The sequence below is a fragment of the Notamacropus eugenii genome, chromosome 6 (genome assembly GCF_028372415.1).
Source record: "Notamacropus eugenii isolate mMacEug1 chromosome 6, mMacEug1.pri_v2, whole genome shotgun sequence".
Lineage (NCBI taxonomy): Eukaryota > Metazoa > Chordata > Mammalia > Diprotodontia > Macropodidae > Notamacropus > Notamacropus eugenii.
Window position 1 is genome coordinate 14702380 of NC_092877.1, and position 16700 is coordinate 14719079.

The 16700-nt window shown below is 39.8% G+C and overlaps 1 protein-coding gene across 20 annotated transcripts in view; it reads right to left on the minus strand.

Annotated features, from left to right (window-relative positions):
- Positions 1 to 5975: 5975 nt before the first annotated feature.
- The window catches only part of IFTAP (intraflagellar transport associated protein), a 90343-nt gene continuing 79618 nt past the window's right edge, over positions 5976 to 16700 (minus strand). For 18 of the 20 annotated variants that reach the window (XM_072619093.1, XM_072619109.1, XM_072619092.1 and 15 more), the window contains 2 exons: positions 14487 to 14626; positions 5976 to 6206 (listed from right to left, as the gene is read on the minus strand). In XM_072619093.1, coding sequence (XP_072475194.1) covers positions 6042 to 6206; positions 14487 to 14626 — 305 coding nt within the window. In that variant the 3' untranslated portion in view covers positions 5976 to 6041. Of the gene's footprint in view, positions 6207 to 14421; positions 14627 to 16700 lie in introns of all 20 variants that reach the window. The other 2 variants (XM_072619113.1, XM_072619102.1) reach the window with 1 other exon arrangement.

Consider the following 16700-nt stretch of genomic DNA (forward strand, 5'->3'; position numbering starts at 1 on the left):
ACTGCTAGCCTGCCAAGCTTTAAGGAGGGAAATACAATAGACCGAATCTTCTTGTACTCCTCCAAGCAAAAACAAATTCTCATGAATTCGAACCGTACTATTCATATATAAATTTGTTGGTTTTGCTTTTACAGTGATTGGAACTGCTTGTTCTCATTCCTACTTTAGGGAATCAAAGTCCATATGACATCTTAAGCTGCTTTTTCATTACTTTCTCTTCTCTAAGTCAGACTGCTGCATGAAATTCATGCAACTGTTTATTGTCATAGCAAAATTAAGAAAATATAACTTAAGGGTGACACTGAAATGCCCATTGGCTGCACTTGTTTCAAGAATCAGTTTAAATGTTATAATTCATTGTGTTAAAGGTCTTAATTTATTAGACATTTCCAACTCACAAACATCCAAGTTACAAACCTCCCTTATGTACAATTAGCTGTCCTGACTTGGGAATCAATTCTCCAGACCTCTCCTCCACTCTGGGGTGCCTGAGATGCCCTTCCTCTTCCCCTTGCTACTGTAGATACCACAGTTCTTTCCTAGCACTTGGAGATGCCCAGAGACTCATCTCCCTTTTGCTGAAGAAGTCAACAACAGGAGAGGTTCATTCATGCATTTATTCATTCATTAAATAGTTTTATGCTTTATTATATGTATGTATAATATATTACATATATGTATTATATGTATACGTGTATATTATATATATTATTATATGTATTATGTTTTACATGATTACCTATTACGTAAAAAGGCACTTAGAAGGCTGAAGACCTTAAAGCCAAGTATTGCTGGGGCCACAATGGGTCGTGGGATCATAGCTTTAGGGATGGAAGAGACCTGAGGGGCTTTAATCTAATCTCATTTTATAAATGAGGGGACTAATGCTCAAAGTGTTCGTGTAAATTTCCCAAATTCATGCTATGAAGATTTGAACCCAGGTCTTCTGCCTCTAAATTCAATCTTCATCCCACGGCACTGTCTTCCCTCTCTGAAACGTGTTCCTGGCACCCTTCGTGAGTTAGAATTCTGAATGAGTATTCATGATGGCTGCTTCTCAGTCTGCTTACATGGCCTTTTGTTGCCGAATGTGGAAACCAAACCATCATGTATCACATTGTTTCTATGTGAAAACACATATCAAGTTCTAAACAAGATTATTTATAAAACAATCTTTTTGAAACACTATCCTTCGACAAATTGATGTCTGCCTCTATAGCCTTACATACAGCCTCTATATCCAAGGTGACACATTTTGTACTATTGTAGGATAGCATGGCTCTTGTTTTCATAAAAACTGTGTGAATACAAGTATCAGCACCTCTTGAACTTAATTCCTGGAGTTTAAACAGAGGCAGAATTCAAGAGGTGGCTAGAGAATTGCTTTGGTTCAGAGGTTCTTAGCCTGAGGTCCATGAGTTTTGATAGACAGAGATGTACAGAAATGCATGTAGTATGTTATGTGTATGTGTATATATTATGTAAAATATATTCTTGCATATAATACATATAATATGTATAACAACATACATGCATATATAACTATACGCACGTACTCTGATAACTGAATTTTATTATATTTCCTTTGTAATCCTAATTACTTTATTTTATCCATTTAAAATATTTTGGGGAAGGGCATGTCGGTGTCACCGGACTTCCAAAGAGGCCCATAACAGGAAAAAAATGTTAAGAACTCTTGATTTCGTTTGTTGTTGGTTATTCTTTTAAGAGGCACCATAAATATCCATCATTAATAAGAATTCAAACTAAGGATCAGGAGAGGGGCAACAGAGAAACACAGACTGGCCATGAACAGGCTAGCACTCATTACAACCATGGGATTCCTGTGGAGAAGTGGAACAAAAGGCAGTATCAGGAAAAAATGAAAGTATGGCTGAGAAATTGGGCAGGACATATAGGAAGAGCAGAGATCATGGAAAACATACAGATGTGCTCCCTTGGGACCTATGCAGTGTCTCCCTTGGATGAAAGCCCCCAGCAGAGAGTAGATCCACATTGATGAGATCCCAGGTTCACTGAAATATCAAAAGCAATTCCTTGAAAGCAGGGGCTATGCCTCAGGCACCTTTCATTGCCATATTCGAGATGGATGTTTCTCAGTCTGATTTACAGGGCTACCCAGAAACAAATAGTGCCGTGCTTGTATAGCCTAGGAGTTCAAAACAAATTGGTTGAGTGAATGAATGAATGGAATTGATTTCAAGATCTAGAAGCCAAGTTACATTTTTTCCTCTTCCTACCAATCCTCTCTAACTTACATTCTTTTCCTTGCCTATTTTCCATTGGTCACTAGTCCTTACTTCAGGATATCTGCTATCATTTTCCCAGCATATACCTATCAGAGAGGAAAGTTAGCTCAAAGAAACAACAATTATCCCCAAGAATGATCACAAAAGGATAACAATGTTCTGTACTATGTCACTCATGCTTCTAAATTCTCATAGAAAGAAAATCCATGTATGTGTGTGCATCTGTTTCATCCTGAGAACAACTCCCCCCAGACCCTTCTGAGCTCCTCAACCATGTAAAACGTTTAGAATACCCACCAACCTGGTTCTAATTCTGAACTTGCTTAAAGGAGGGAGGCTCTAAGTTCGGGAATGCAAAATAAGTAGCTTGCAATCTTCCAGGTTTTTCTTCTATACACGGATGATCCCCCCCAAAAAAACCTATTTATGTATTTGTTTTTCCCTCATCATTTCTTCTATTATCCTATGCGATTGCTTCTGAGAAACCTGCAGACATGTCTGGGGTATTTTTGCCACTTGTTATCTTGCTTAACATTATAATTCGACCGTACAGCAACCAACAAAACTGAAAGTCTTTTGTTGAGAAGTCCTCCAGGATAGAGTCCATTCACAGGAAATGACTAGAAGATGCTTCCTGAGTAAAGAAGGAAATCCGGTGTCAGGGCTGTGAATAAAAGGAATGGGTCTGATTTGAATGTTCAGTGTGTGCTGCCAAAGATTATCAGCTAAGACAGATATGACAGAATGGAGGCTGATGTTTTGGCCTTGGAGCTGAATTTCTCTGTTCTGGCCAGTTGGCATTACCACTTTCACATTTTTTTTCAGGGTACTTTGGGAAATTTGATGTTTTTCTCTCCCATTGGGTCTGTTACACTCAGATGCGTCTTTCTTCCCCTCACTCTCAATTCATCTGACCTGAACCAACACTCGCCCTGTTAAGGTGGGATCTATCAATCAAAGCAAGATCTACAAGATGCTGCTGCTAAAGACGTGAGGCTCCCATTTGTGAATCAGCCTGAAACAAATTACTTTCTCTGTAAGTGCAATGCTGCTTTCCTTGACTTGTGGAATTTCTCAGCAGAGAAGCAGCAGTCCTGAGATGTGACACCTCTCCCCTCCACCACTACCATTCTCTTCCTTTCCTACCCCAAGACAAAGCAAATTTTCACTCAAAGGGTTTTAAATTCATTCATTCAAGTGGAAAGCTTTTTCCAATATAACTTTTCTCAAAAAATCAAAAATGTTGTAGAGGGGATTTTGTGTTTTATATACAAGTTGGACCAGATAATCTCAAAGGCAGGTGTTCTTAACTTTCAGTACATGAACCCCTAAAAAGGGTCCAGGGATAAATTTGAGAGAGCCTGTGTACTTGGATAGGAAGAAATTACATCTTTATTTTCACTAACCTTTGTTTTGTTTTGTTTTGTTTTTTATAATTCTGTGTATTATATTTTATTCATTTAAAAGCATTATTCTGAGCAGCCCAAGGGCTGGCCACAGCAGACTGCCAGAGAAGTCCAGGAAACCAAAATAGTGAAAAACAACTTTGCTCCAATTTTAATTTAGCAAGATGATTATAGGGAAATCAAGGGAGGTCATCAGGCATGGCTATTACAAATACAGAAATGCATCAAAACATACCAGGAAGAAAGAAGCTGGGAAATGGGAAAGAGTTCCAATATATATGTAGTCCCACAGACAAAGTTTCCCTTGCCAACTGCTATGCCAAGTAATAGAGTTGTCTATATAGAAATGTTCCCAATACAGAGAGAAAAAAAGAGAGAGAGAGAGAGAGAGAGAGAGGGAGGGAGGGAGGGGGGAGGAAGGGAGAGGGGAGAGAGTGAGGGAGAGAGGGAGAGGGACAGAGAGAGGGAAAGAGGGAGAGAGGGAAAGAGGGAAAGAGGGAGAGAGAGAAAGAAGGAGAGAGAGACAGAGGGAGAGCGCACAAAATACTATGACCTTGTTCCTTCTATTAACACAAAGACAGTATAGCCAAGTGACTGGAGGGGCAGCCTTGGCATCAGGACTCCCTGGGTTTGAATCTACCCTTGACACAAACTGGCCAGGTGGCCCTGAGTGAGTACTGGACCTCCCAGGACCCCAGGCAACTCTCTAAACCCTTATTGCAGAGCAGTTGATGAACATCATTGTGGAAGGGAATCTCCTTACTCAAAGTGAAGTACACTAAAGAAACAACAGGTCTAGCGAAAATTCTTATGGGGCAGCTAGGTGGTACAGCAGATAGAGTATCGGTCCTATAGCCAGGAAGTTAAGTTCAAAGAACCCAGTGCCCAGTGACAAGAAAGGACTTGGGAGATGGAGCTTGAATCCCAGTCAGACCCTGACTTTAAATCCTGCACTGTTCACACTATACTGCACTGTCTCTCAGGTCCTCCAGCAATGTGGGCACAGTGGGAGAGGGGGAAAGAAAAAAGAATAAGCACTACCAAGCATCTACTATGATACAAGGCTAGGTACTTTACAAAAATTATCTTACTGAATCCTCACAACCCTGGCCGTTGGTGCTGCTAGTATACTCATTATATGGTTGAGGAAACTGAGGCACCAGAGGTGAAGAAACATGCCAAGGGTCGCACAGCTAGCAAAAGCACAAAGTTGGGTTTCAGCTTGGGTATTTCTGGATCCAGGCCCAGAGCAATGGGCCAGCAATTGCCTCTGGTGAGGACTAGAGCAGGGGTGAGGAACAGAACAGTTTGACAGAACAAATCCTTTTATCAAGAAGATTTGTTCTATGAAGTCTGGATTCAGTCAAAAAGCTGCACTTGAGGACCTAGAGGGCCACAGGTTCCCCACCCCTGGACTAGTATCTCAAATCTCTCTCTGTGTTCTTACTTGACACAACTTCTTATATTTATGCCTTCAATATCTAACATAGTGCCTGGCACATAACAGGGGTTTAGGGGCTTAGTAAACGTTTATATAGTAATGACTGATCAGACATTGTCACTTTCTACAATGGTTTTATACGTATATTTCTTGACTCCCTAAGTATATTATAAGCTTCCTGAAAACAGAGTTCTCATAATTTCCATTTCACTTCTCAGAGCAGAAATGTGCTAGCCACTTAATGACTACACTTTGATTTTTTAAATTCTCAAATAACAACACAAGCACACAATAACATCATGAATATCATACACAAATATCTCATAATTAATGCTCCCAAAATCTCACCCAACTCCAGACACTCAGGTACTGCAGTGATTCAGATTCTCATTCTCTGTGTGTGTGTTTCTGTCTCTGCGTTTGTCTCTGTCTTTCTTTCTCTGTCTCTGTGTGTGTCTGTCTGTTTCTTTGTGTGTGCACACACGCACCGCATGTTTCTGTATGCATCTGTCTTCCTCTGTTTCTTCTCCTGCTTTATCCACCACCTCCTCCTCTCTCTCTGGGTCTTCTCTCTCCTCATCCTCCTGTACTCCCCCTTTCCTTCTCAGAATCCCCCGACAGCAGGGACTCATTCTTTAAATATTCCCACACACTTGGTTGCATATGCTTTTCAATTCAACAAACATTAAATACCTGCTATGCCAGGTATTGTGCTAGATCCTGGGGTGGTAAAGACAAAAATAACACAATCCCTGGCCTTGAGGACTTTACATTCTACTGGATGGGAATGGGGACATGCGCACACACACACACACGCACACGCACACACACGTGCGCACACACACTTACTACAGTTCATAACATACAGCAGCTGGTTTGCCTTTTATTTTAAAGTTACTTGATAAGAACAAGAATTCTTCCAAATCAGTTCTCTGGCTCTCGGGTCTCCAGGTCAGGATTCAGTCTGCTTTGGCTGGACATTTCTCTAATCGCTTTGATGTCTGCACTAGAGAACTTTGGGGTCAGCACCACGCTGTCATAGTCAAAATCTTCATCAAGGGAGAACGGCTCAACTTCATCCCCAGGTACCTGAGATAAGACGGGGGAAAGAGAGACATGTTTCATATGCAGAAATGATGTTAAAGGAAGATAAAAAAAGTTGAAAACATATACTATGTATTAATATTTAATTAAACTTTTTTAGATGTCAGCACTCTCAACTAATTAAGCTGTTTTTAAGTAAAAGAATAAATTCAATTATTCAATTTGACCTAATTTAAGCCTCTTAATAGGCCCCATTTGTACTATACTGCATCTGAATGAATATCATTAACTAATTTGGCTCCAGGCAAAGAATCAGAAAGTCTCTCCTGCCTAAATCCATTCCATTTTTACCAGTCTTAGTAACAAGGCTGCAGGGCTATGGAAAGATTAAAATTTATTCTAAATTGTAAGCATATATGCCTTCGGCTCATAGTAAGTCTAAACTGTTCTTTGGCAAACACCCAAAAATGACTTGTCTCAATGAAAGGCATTTTTTAAGAATGGATACAGGGCATTCTATGTATGGACATATTACACATCCTCAGATAGTAGCTATACCCACTGGAGAGATAAAAGCACTAACTGGGAAACTCCAATCACAGCTGATTACAAGGTCCAGATGCCCTTTTCCCTATACCCAAAACATGGATAAGCTAGAGGTTCAGGGGTTTTATGCAGACAATAATGGTTGCTGAAAAGAAGTGTAATAAATTATCCTTCCTCATTCATGATTCATGATCTTTAAAGACATGCTTAATAAGATACTAATAAGTGCATATATATATATATATATATATATATATATGTATATTTTACATACTTAATAAGATACTTAAGATACCGGATAAAAAAATGTTCTCAGTAATGACCAGAAAGACCCTGCTTCAACTCTCCTCAGCTTCATCTTCTCCCTGGCTCTTTACAAAGGCCCATGTGTACTGTGGGTAACACAATGAAGGATCAGCACCCTGTGTGCAGGTCTAGAATGAGGACAGGCAATGTGTTGTGCTACAGTTCATGTAAGAGTGCACAACGACAACATGCGACAGAATCATCTTCAAGAGCTACTGTGTACACCTGGCAATCGCCAAGTCAGCTCTGGAGTAGCTTAAAAGAAAAGTATCTGGCTCAAAAATGACTGGGTGGAACTAATATTGAAAAGTCATAAAAAGGGCAGTTTCCTTCCTCCTCCACACCAGGTATTCAAAAAGGCAGCCCCCATTAAAACAGAAGTTCAGGACTTAGTTGTACAACATTGTAAATCATCAACCTGCCCTCAGGAAACCATCCAAGGGGAGGCCAGGTTTCTCTGCCAGAGCCACCTACAGAGCATGGACAAGGACAATGCAATGGATCTTTGTAAAAAAAAAAAAAAAGTTTCTTTCTTAACATAGTGGTATTCCCATCACCTGCCACAAAACAGTAATACTGTAATATCAGATCATTAAACCTAAAAGCAACGTAAGATGCCAGTCAATTCAATGCTTTCATGCTACAGATGAGAAAACTGAGACTCAAAGGAAGAAAACAACTTGCCCAGGGTTACAGAACCTTTTACAAGCAAAGTCAAGACCTGCTCCAATATCTCTTGGTGCCCAGGACAAGGTGTTTTACAAAAGGCTCTGTGACTTCTCTATCCTCTTTAAGTCTTCAGCTCTATACAGGAAAGAAACCAGGAAATCAAACTGACTGATGAAGGGCCCATTCATTTTGGCCTTCTCTGTACACCATTCTCGTCACAAACTGATCACATGGCAATAGATCAATAGCTACTCCTAAGCTGGCTAAAACACACAGGGGGTCAGATCACAATTGGTCCTTCTTGCTGTCAGACAGGAGCACCCTCTTTTTAAATAGAAGCAGTACCTGCATTCCCTTCAATATTTTCATTCTAACATTTAAATATTTCTTTCTTGGACCACATGGCTTTCCCCATCAGTTATATAGTGTTGATCATACCAAAAGCAAGGATTATTTGTGGCAAGTCAATAAATAGAACTCTAGAAGAAGGATTATTCTCACACCCTGAAAGCTGATATTACTCTAAGAACTGTAAATGTTTTCTCCACTTAGAAAGAAGAGTCATTAACAGCAACTGTTGCTAGATTAATTTCCTGGGCAATCAATTAAAGGATGAAATTAAAAAGCAAGCCGCCAAGAACAGTCATAGATTATCATATTTCTGTGCCAAAATATGACACTCAGTAGTTTTTAAGCAAGTTTAACTGTGGAAGTCAAAACTGCTGGACAGTGTACCAAAGCCAATACGTCCTTTTAAGAAAACACTTGTTAAGGAAAAGCTATGCTAAATTGCAAGAATATCTTCCTTCGTTAAACACAAACAGCCTCTTATGAGAGCTACAGATTATCCCATTCATTCTGGATACCAACTGGGAATTATACAATAAGTGACTAGACGTTCCTACCACTTGCCCCAATGACCCAACTACCTTGAGGAAGACAAAGACAGAAAGAAAGAGCCATTGTTTATCAAATATCATAGCAGTGTGTTTTGTGGGAGCCAAAACCTAGAAAAACCGAAAAATGCTTCAAAATATAATGGTTTATAATATGATGGGATATTATTGAGTAGTAAGAATTGGTTAATAGGAAGAACTCAGAAAAATATGGAAAGATTTATATGAACTGATGCAGAATGTTATAAACAAAACCAGGAGAATAATATGCTATAAAAATGTAAATGAAGAGATAAATAAAAATGAAGTCAAATGCTAAGTGAAGTCACAGAAATCAGTGAAACATCTTCCCCTTTACAGCAAAAAAAGCCAAGAACAGAGCACTGAGGATTAAAAACTGATCACCTTTTGCAGAGGATATTTTTCTCAACATTTTTCTTTGTCACAGGGAAGGGCTCCAGCTGGAGCTTAGCGAGGGTTTGAAAGAACGATGATGCAAAGACAAGAGGCATCAAATAAAACAACTATATTTTGAGGAAATAATATACTTGATCAGTGTGACATTTTCTCTGAACAACGGCTAAAACTACAACGAGATGCCCCATTTTCTCTTTTCTTACCAGTATTAGGTGTATTAGATATATACCGGACACATACCAACACATACTGAAAAAAAATTATCGAACAATCTTCATTTTAATTATTTTTGTGAATATGCAAATGAAGGAATTAAAATTCTGACCCCGAAAGGATGTATATGTATGCACATATGTGTGGATGTATGTTTAGAGATACAGATATAAATTCAAAGTGAAACTGGATATAAATGTAACATGCAGTCTACAGCCCCTGTGGCATCCCTAGTGAAAACTTTTATGATCCAATGCAGTTGTGTCTCTTCTGAGGAATGCTTTGGGAGTTCTCCTTCTTTCAGGTTTTAGTTTGTTCCAATGTCCTACGTAGGGAGAATGCACCTTTAAACTGCAAACTGACACTCTAATTTATTTCAAAGGGAAGGATTTACACAATAGAACACTGAATCCCCTGCCAGTGAACAACAACAACAAAAAAAACCTGCAAACCAAGTTATTAACTTGCTATTTTTGCCTAAGGAGCTGAGAGAAATATGTGGATTTCAGGTGTCTAATTTCAGATCTAATTGAAATCTTTTTTGTGCACTCTTCGGGAACAGAATTTGTGCACTATTAGAAAAACTGCCAGTTTTCCTAGAATTGCCCATGTGACTTACTCTAACAGAGCGGGTGTTAAGGAAAGAATCATTTTCATTCACAGGACCATACATCCAAATTAAGGGAAAAGAACTTAATGCTCCTATCAATAACAGCAGAATGTAGCTGTAGGTTATTTTGCAGAGAAATGGTATAAATACACTATTTGGAGATGAGAACTTTAAAAGTCTACTGAGAACAGGCAAAGCAGTCTTTACACAGAAATGATTACTAATATTAAAGTACACCAAAGAGCTCCTCCTCTTTATCCTTGACAGATTCCCTTTCTTCCCTTGCTTTTGAATTAAAAGCATGCAATTTTCACCTCCCTGAGGTGAACTCTTTTTTGCCCAATAAAGCTGGTTGAATGTTCTCAGATGACTTGGAACACAACAGCAAGATACAAATAGAGAACATAAGATTTCTGAAGACTGTCTGACTTTAATGGTAAAATGCATATATCGAAAACCTCAAGCTAAAATCAGGAACAAAACTGAATCATACCAAAATTCAAGCAAAGGCTGAATGAGTTCTTCAAAATTAGACAGAAAGTAACTGTTAGGTACCTACTCTAACTTTATTAAGAACTTTACTAAGCACTAGGGATACAAAGACAGAAATTAATAATAATAGCCAACATTTACATAATAGCACTAAAAAGCTTACAAATGAAACAATCCCTGCCCCTAAGCAGTTTATATATGACAACATGTCCTCCTCTCCATTAAACAGAGAGAGAGAGAGAGGGAGGAGAGGGAGGAGGAGGAGGAGGAGGAGGAGGAGGAGGATTCAAACAATTCTGAGATACTACCTCATACCATTAGACTGGCTAATAGCAAAGAAAAGGCAAATGACATATGTTGGAGGGGATGTGGGAAAAATGAGACACTAATGTACTGCTGGCAGAGTTGTAAGCTAATTCAACCATTCTATAGAGCAAACTGGAACTACGCCCAAAGGGCTATAAAACCATGCATACCCTTTGACCTAGCAATAGCACTACTAGGTCCATATCCCAAAAGAGATTCTAAAAAAAAGGAAAAGGACCTATATGTACAAAAATATTGATAGCAGCTCTTTTCTGGAGGTAAAGAATTAGAAATTGAGGGGATACCCATCAATGGAAATGGCTGAGCAAGTTGTACTATGTAACTGAGATCGAATACTACTGTACTTTAAGAAATGATGAGCAGGATGCTCTCAGACAAACTTGAAAAGACTTGCATGGGCTGATGTAAAGTAAAATGTATTATGTACAAAGCAACAGCAAATATCCTAAGATCGTAAGCTGTGAATGACTTAGCTATCCTCCACAATATAATGATCCATGACAATTCTGAAGGACTTAGGATGAAAAATGCTATTGATCCCTAGAAAAAGAACTGATGATGTCTGAATACAGAATGAAGCAGACTTTTTTAAATTTTATTTTTCTTGAGTTATTTTTGTCTATGTTTTCTTTTACAACATGACTATTACGGATATTTTTGCATGACTAAACATGTATTACCTACATGGAATTGCTTGCCTTCTCAATGGCAGGGAGGGCAAGGGAGGCAGAGAATTTGGAACTCAAAATTTTAAAAAATAAATGTTAAAAATTGTTTCTACATGTAACTGGGGAAAAATTAAATACTAAATAAATACAAAAACAGTTACTAAAAAATTTAAAAAATAGAGCAGGCCTCCCCATGCCACTCCTACTCCGATCCATCCTACATGACGCTGCCAAAGTAATTTTCTTTGAGCACAAATTTGACCAGGTAATTCTCCTGTTCAATCAAATTCAGTGGCTTCCTATTCCCTTGAGGTTAAAATATAAAATCCTCTGTGGCTTTTAAAGCCCCATACAACCTGGCCCCAACTCATATTTGCAGCCTCAATGGACATCAATCCCCCTCCCACACTCTGCCGTCTCTCTAGTTATCATGTATAACACTGCATCTCCCATTTCCATGCCTTCGAAGGACTACCCGGAATAAATCAACCAACTGTGCCTAGAATACCTTCCCTCCTACCCTCTGCTTCATAAAGTCTTTTCAGCCTCTTATACTGTCTTCTGAATGAAGCCTTTTCTGAGCCCTACCCTCCACAACTAACAGTGACCTCCCTCCCCAAAGGCCTTACGTTTAACTGCCCTGGATATGTCTGTGTTTATTCACCTCCTATTTATGGTGTCCCTATCTAACCATAGTTGTTGCCTCCTCCACTGGACTGTGAGCTGCAGGAGGGTAGGGACCGTTTCATTCTCTCGCTTTGTCCCCTCCATGCCTAGCACAGTGGCCACCAGAGAGCAGCTACTCACTAAGTACACATTACTGAGTGATTCCTAGAGTTCTGCTTTTACATCTCTGAAAGGGGGTTATGGATTTGTCCTCCCTTTCCCAATATTTAGCAGGATCAGTTGGATAGTACATCTATATGCAAATCATTCTGCCCATCATGCCAAGGGATATTACCAAAATGGAGGAAAGGTTTACCTCATTCTAGAGAGATTTACATCATTTTTTTCTTTTGGAACATGAAATCAGAGAGAATGAGGTGGGGCTTCTACCGCATTTAACATCCTCAGAACTTCTAACTACCCCATTTCTGTAATTCTAGCAGTGAGAACTAATAAATCCTGGCGTTCTTTCGCACACAATGTGAAGCACCAGAAAAAGGTGGTAAGTTCTAAAGGAGAAAGGGCAGAATTGGTAAATGTGGGAACAGTCAGTGGAACTGTTGTAGATCTAAAAAGGCTTCCTCCCTAGCAATCACAAGGCAGCTCCTCAGTGTTAAGGAACAAAAAATTCAACACAGGCCTTATGATAGAGCCTTCATCTAGATATATCTGCCCACAGGCCTCAAGTGTGTCAATAATAATAAAACTAATTACAACTCACATTTACACAGCACTTTGTGATTACAAAACACCTTATAGCCCTCCATCTTCATAAATCCAGCAAGACATTTATAAAGAGAAGTGCTGTAAGAAAGTCGCCCTGCAAACCTGAAAGTTTATAAATGCACATGTACATACATGCACAATCTATGTACACATATACATGTGTATGCATGTATGTATTATACACAAAGAGAGACATTATTATAATTCTCATTTTATAGATGAGGAAACACAGGGTCAGAGGAGTTAAATGATTTTTCCCATCATACCCCAGGACTCAAATATGGGTCTTGACACTCATAGCCCCCACCTCACTATGCTGCTAATGGGAGTGTTATCCATGTTATCTTACTTTTCCCAGAAGTTTCTTTCAAAAGACGATGGTATAGGTATAGAATTTAGCTAGCATTTTGTCATCTGTCTAAAGGGCTCCAGAAAGAGTTCATCTTTTTTTGCTCAAAAACCCAAATCATTTAATAACAATTGTCAAACTCTGTCAGGTGCTACAACCACGTACTGCTCTAATAAATTTTGTAATCATGCTTCAAATCAAGAAAGAGGGACAACCTGTAAAATAAATGGAATCCTGATGGAAACAACCTTGTAATCTGAGCTTCTTGCATTTGGGAAAGGCAGGAAATTCTTAATTAAAAAATCATACTTAAAGGAGGCTGTTCCTACCAGTTGGTCTGTCAACCATCTTAACAGTGTGATAGAAGGCCAAAACATACTAGTCCCTCCCACGTGACTGCAGTGAGACAAAAGTTTCAAGAGGAAAGGTCAATCTTAAATTCTGATACATTGACTGCCTCCAGCTGGAAGACTTCATAATACAAACTCTTCACATCAACTGTACACCAGTTTGTAGAGGAGATTTTTTTTAAAGGTTTCACAGTTAAATTCTCAATGACCACATACCTCCTACAATCAAGAAATGCTTCTGGGATATTTTTAAGAAACCAAGTAATTAAGGAAACCTTAGGAACCCAGTTTCAGAGATTGAAAGTTGGGAGCAACCTCAGAGATCTCTAATGCAATGCCTCCATGTTCAGACAAGGAGTCTGAAGCCACAGAAGGAAAGTGACTCGCCAAAGGTCTCCTGGTTATCCATGCTAATCAGGAATATGGCCAGGACTCAAACCCAAGTCCACTGACTTCAAATTCTGCCCTCTTTCTTCTATACCAGCTTTGCCAAATAAATGCCTTGTGACAAAGTCTTTCGCCTCCCACCCATCAACATGAGAGGTGAATAGAGGTCAAGAACTTTCTTGAACCCAAGGAAAAAAATGGCTCCTCTAGGGGTACTGTTTTCTAAGACATATAATGACCTCAGACAAATAACTTTGAAAATACAAGATCTGCAATGGCAAAGTTTTGCTGGAACTGCAAAATGCAACCATGGGCAAAAAGTGACCAGATGAAACTAACGGTGGGCAAGGAAATTGTCCTTCCTGTTGGAGAGTGTCCAGGTAGGACTGACTCAGAGCACAATGTGAAAATCAATCCTGCCAAAGAGCATAATTGCACTAAATGTTCCAAAAGAAATAAATAAGTTGATTATGAATGGCAGTGACAAGGACTCATGATGAAGCAACTTTAATTTTAAGCATCCATAAAGATGGAGGAAAAATGTAAAAACCTTCAAGTTCATTCAGTGACACGGGAAAAAAAATAGTAACCCCAGAATCCTTGCAATGCCTAAGAGTCCCATTCCAGCCCCTCCTCACCCCATGCCGTGCCCTGTATTTGATCCTGTGGGAGAGAGAAGTGAATGGGCTGCAGGGAAGAATACCTCCTCCAAATGCTCGTATGCCAGCTGTTCTGTTGGCCAAGTCTTTGGTTCAGGGTGAGAATTTTGATCGAAAGAAGGAACATAGCCTGAGACAGAGAAATGTACCTCCTCTTCTACCTCTCCTGGAAGCAGCAGCAGCTCTGGGGAAGAAAGAAGAGTTCATTTGACCCTTTCACCAAGAACACAATTTCACTAAATCATCTACTAGCCAATAATATTCAAAATACCAAATAGACACTATACACAAGCAAGAGGCCCAGTTTGAAGTGCATGATTGGATTCTGATGTAAAATTTAAGGTTCTTACCTCAAGTGAGAGTAATTTTTACCAAAAAAGAGAGTTATGATCCATACATTTTTATGGCAAGGTGTATAGTTAGATTCTAAGGGTTTTTTTAGATGGCTTTGTTTTTAATAGATAGATTGGCTTATCCTGCTTCCATCTGTCAATGCCTGATACATACGCAGTAAGTGCTTAATAAATGCTTATTGATTAATTGATGGCATTTTCCAGATAGCACTGAGCCCTGGATCACTATCACTCCTCAATGATAACCATGGCCACTCAAAAGAGATCAGCCCAGCAATTCACATAGTTTGAGATAAAAAATGTAAATTGTTCATATTGTAACATTCAATTTGAATGGGTAACTCACTGAGGATGGAGAGATAGACAGATAGATAGACAGACAGACATAGACAAATACACATATGTATGTGCATTTTATATATGTGAAGTCAATCAGTGTGTACATACATATCTGAATACATACATACATATAACCAATCATATATATTCCTATATAATGTGTATGGGTATGGGTATATACATATGTATGTGCATGTGTGTGTATGTATATATGTCTTGGAAACATACTGAGAACAGACAATCAAATGGGCCTGTAATCAAGGAGGAGAAAGAAACACTCCATCTAGACTGCAGTATTTTCAGAGGCCTCAAGCTACTCCTTGATTAAAAAGCACATCTTTTGGGAGGAGCCAAGGTGGCGGAGCTGAAAGACACACATATGCTAGCTCCGAACCCACAGCCCATAAAATATCTGTAAAGAAGAACTCCCAACAAATTCTGGAGCAGCAAAAGCCACAGAACAACGGAGCAGATGAGATTTCTGTGCCAGAGAGCCCTGAAAACCTGACACGAAAGGTCCGTAGCGCACCGGACCCGGAGCAGAGCCCAGCCCTGCCTTGGCCACGCGGCACCAAGAGGAGCAGATCCGAGCAGGCTTCAGGGACGGAATCTCCAGCGGCCACACGAGTCCCTCCACCCACAGGTCAGTGAGAGAGTCTTTTCAGCTTGCCGAGAGGGGAGCGGGGTGTCTCCACAACTCAGGCCCCCTCGGGAGGCAGCAGCAGAGGCAGCCATGGACGAGGGTTCCCCAAGCAGGCAGGAGCTCGGATCCATTGTTGAAGGTCTCCACATAACCCCCCTAAGGGAACTGAGCCCCTTGTGGCGGCCCTGCCCCAACCAGAGCAGCTAAACTTGGTCTCACACTGAATAGCAGCCCCACCCCCACCAAAATCCCTGAGTCTGGGAGCAGCATTTGAATCTCAGACCCCAAGCGCTGGCTGGGCGGATCTGGAGGCAAAGTGGGTGTGGAAAGAAAACTCAGAGGTCAAGTCACTGGCTGGGAAAATGCCCAGAAAAGGGGAAAAAAATAAGACCACAGAAGGTTACTTTCTTGGTGAACAGATATTTCCTCCCTTCCTTTCTGATGAGGAAGAACAATGCTTACCATCAGGGAAAGACACAGAAGTCAAGGCTTCTGTATCCCACACATCCAAAATAAATATACCATGGGCTCAGGACATGGAAGAGCTCAAAAAGGATTTTGAAAATCAAGTAAGAGAGGTGGAGGAAAAACTGGGAAGAGCAATGAGAGACATGCAGTCAAAGCATGAACAGCAGGTCAGCACCCTGCTAAAGGAGACCCAAAAAAATGCTGAAGAAAATAACACCTTGAAAAATAGGCTAACTCAATTGGCAAAACAGGTTCAAAAAGCCAATGAGGAGAAGAATGCTTTCAAAAGCAGAATTAGCCAAAGGGAAAAGGAGGTTCAAAAGCTCACGGAAGAAAATAGTTCTTTCAAAATTAGAATGGAACAGATGGAGGCTAATAACTTTATGAGAAACCAAGAAATCACAAAACAAAACCAAAAGAATGAAAAAATGGAAGATAATGTGAAATATCTCATT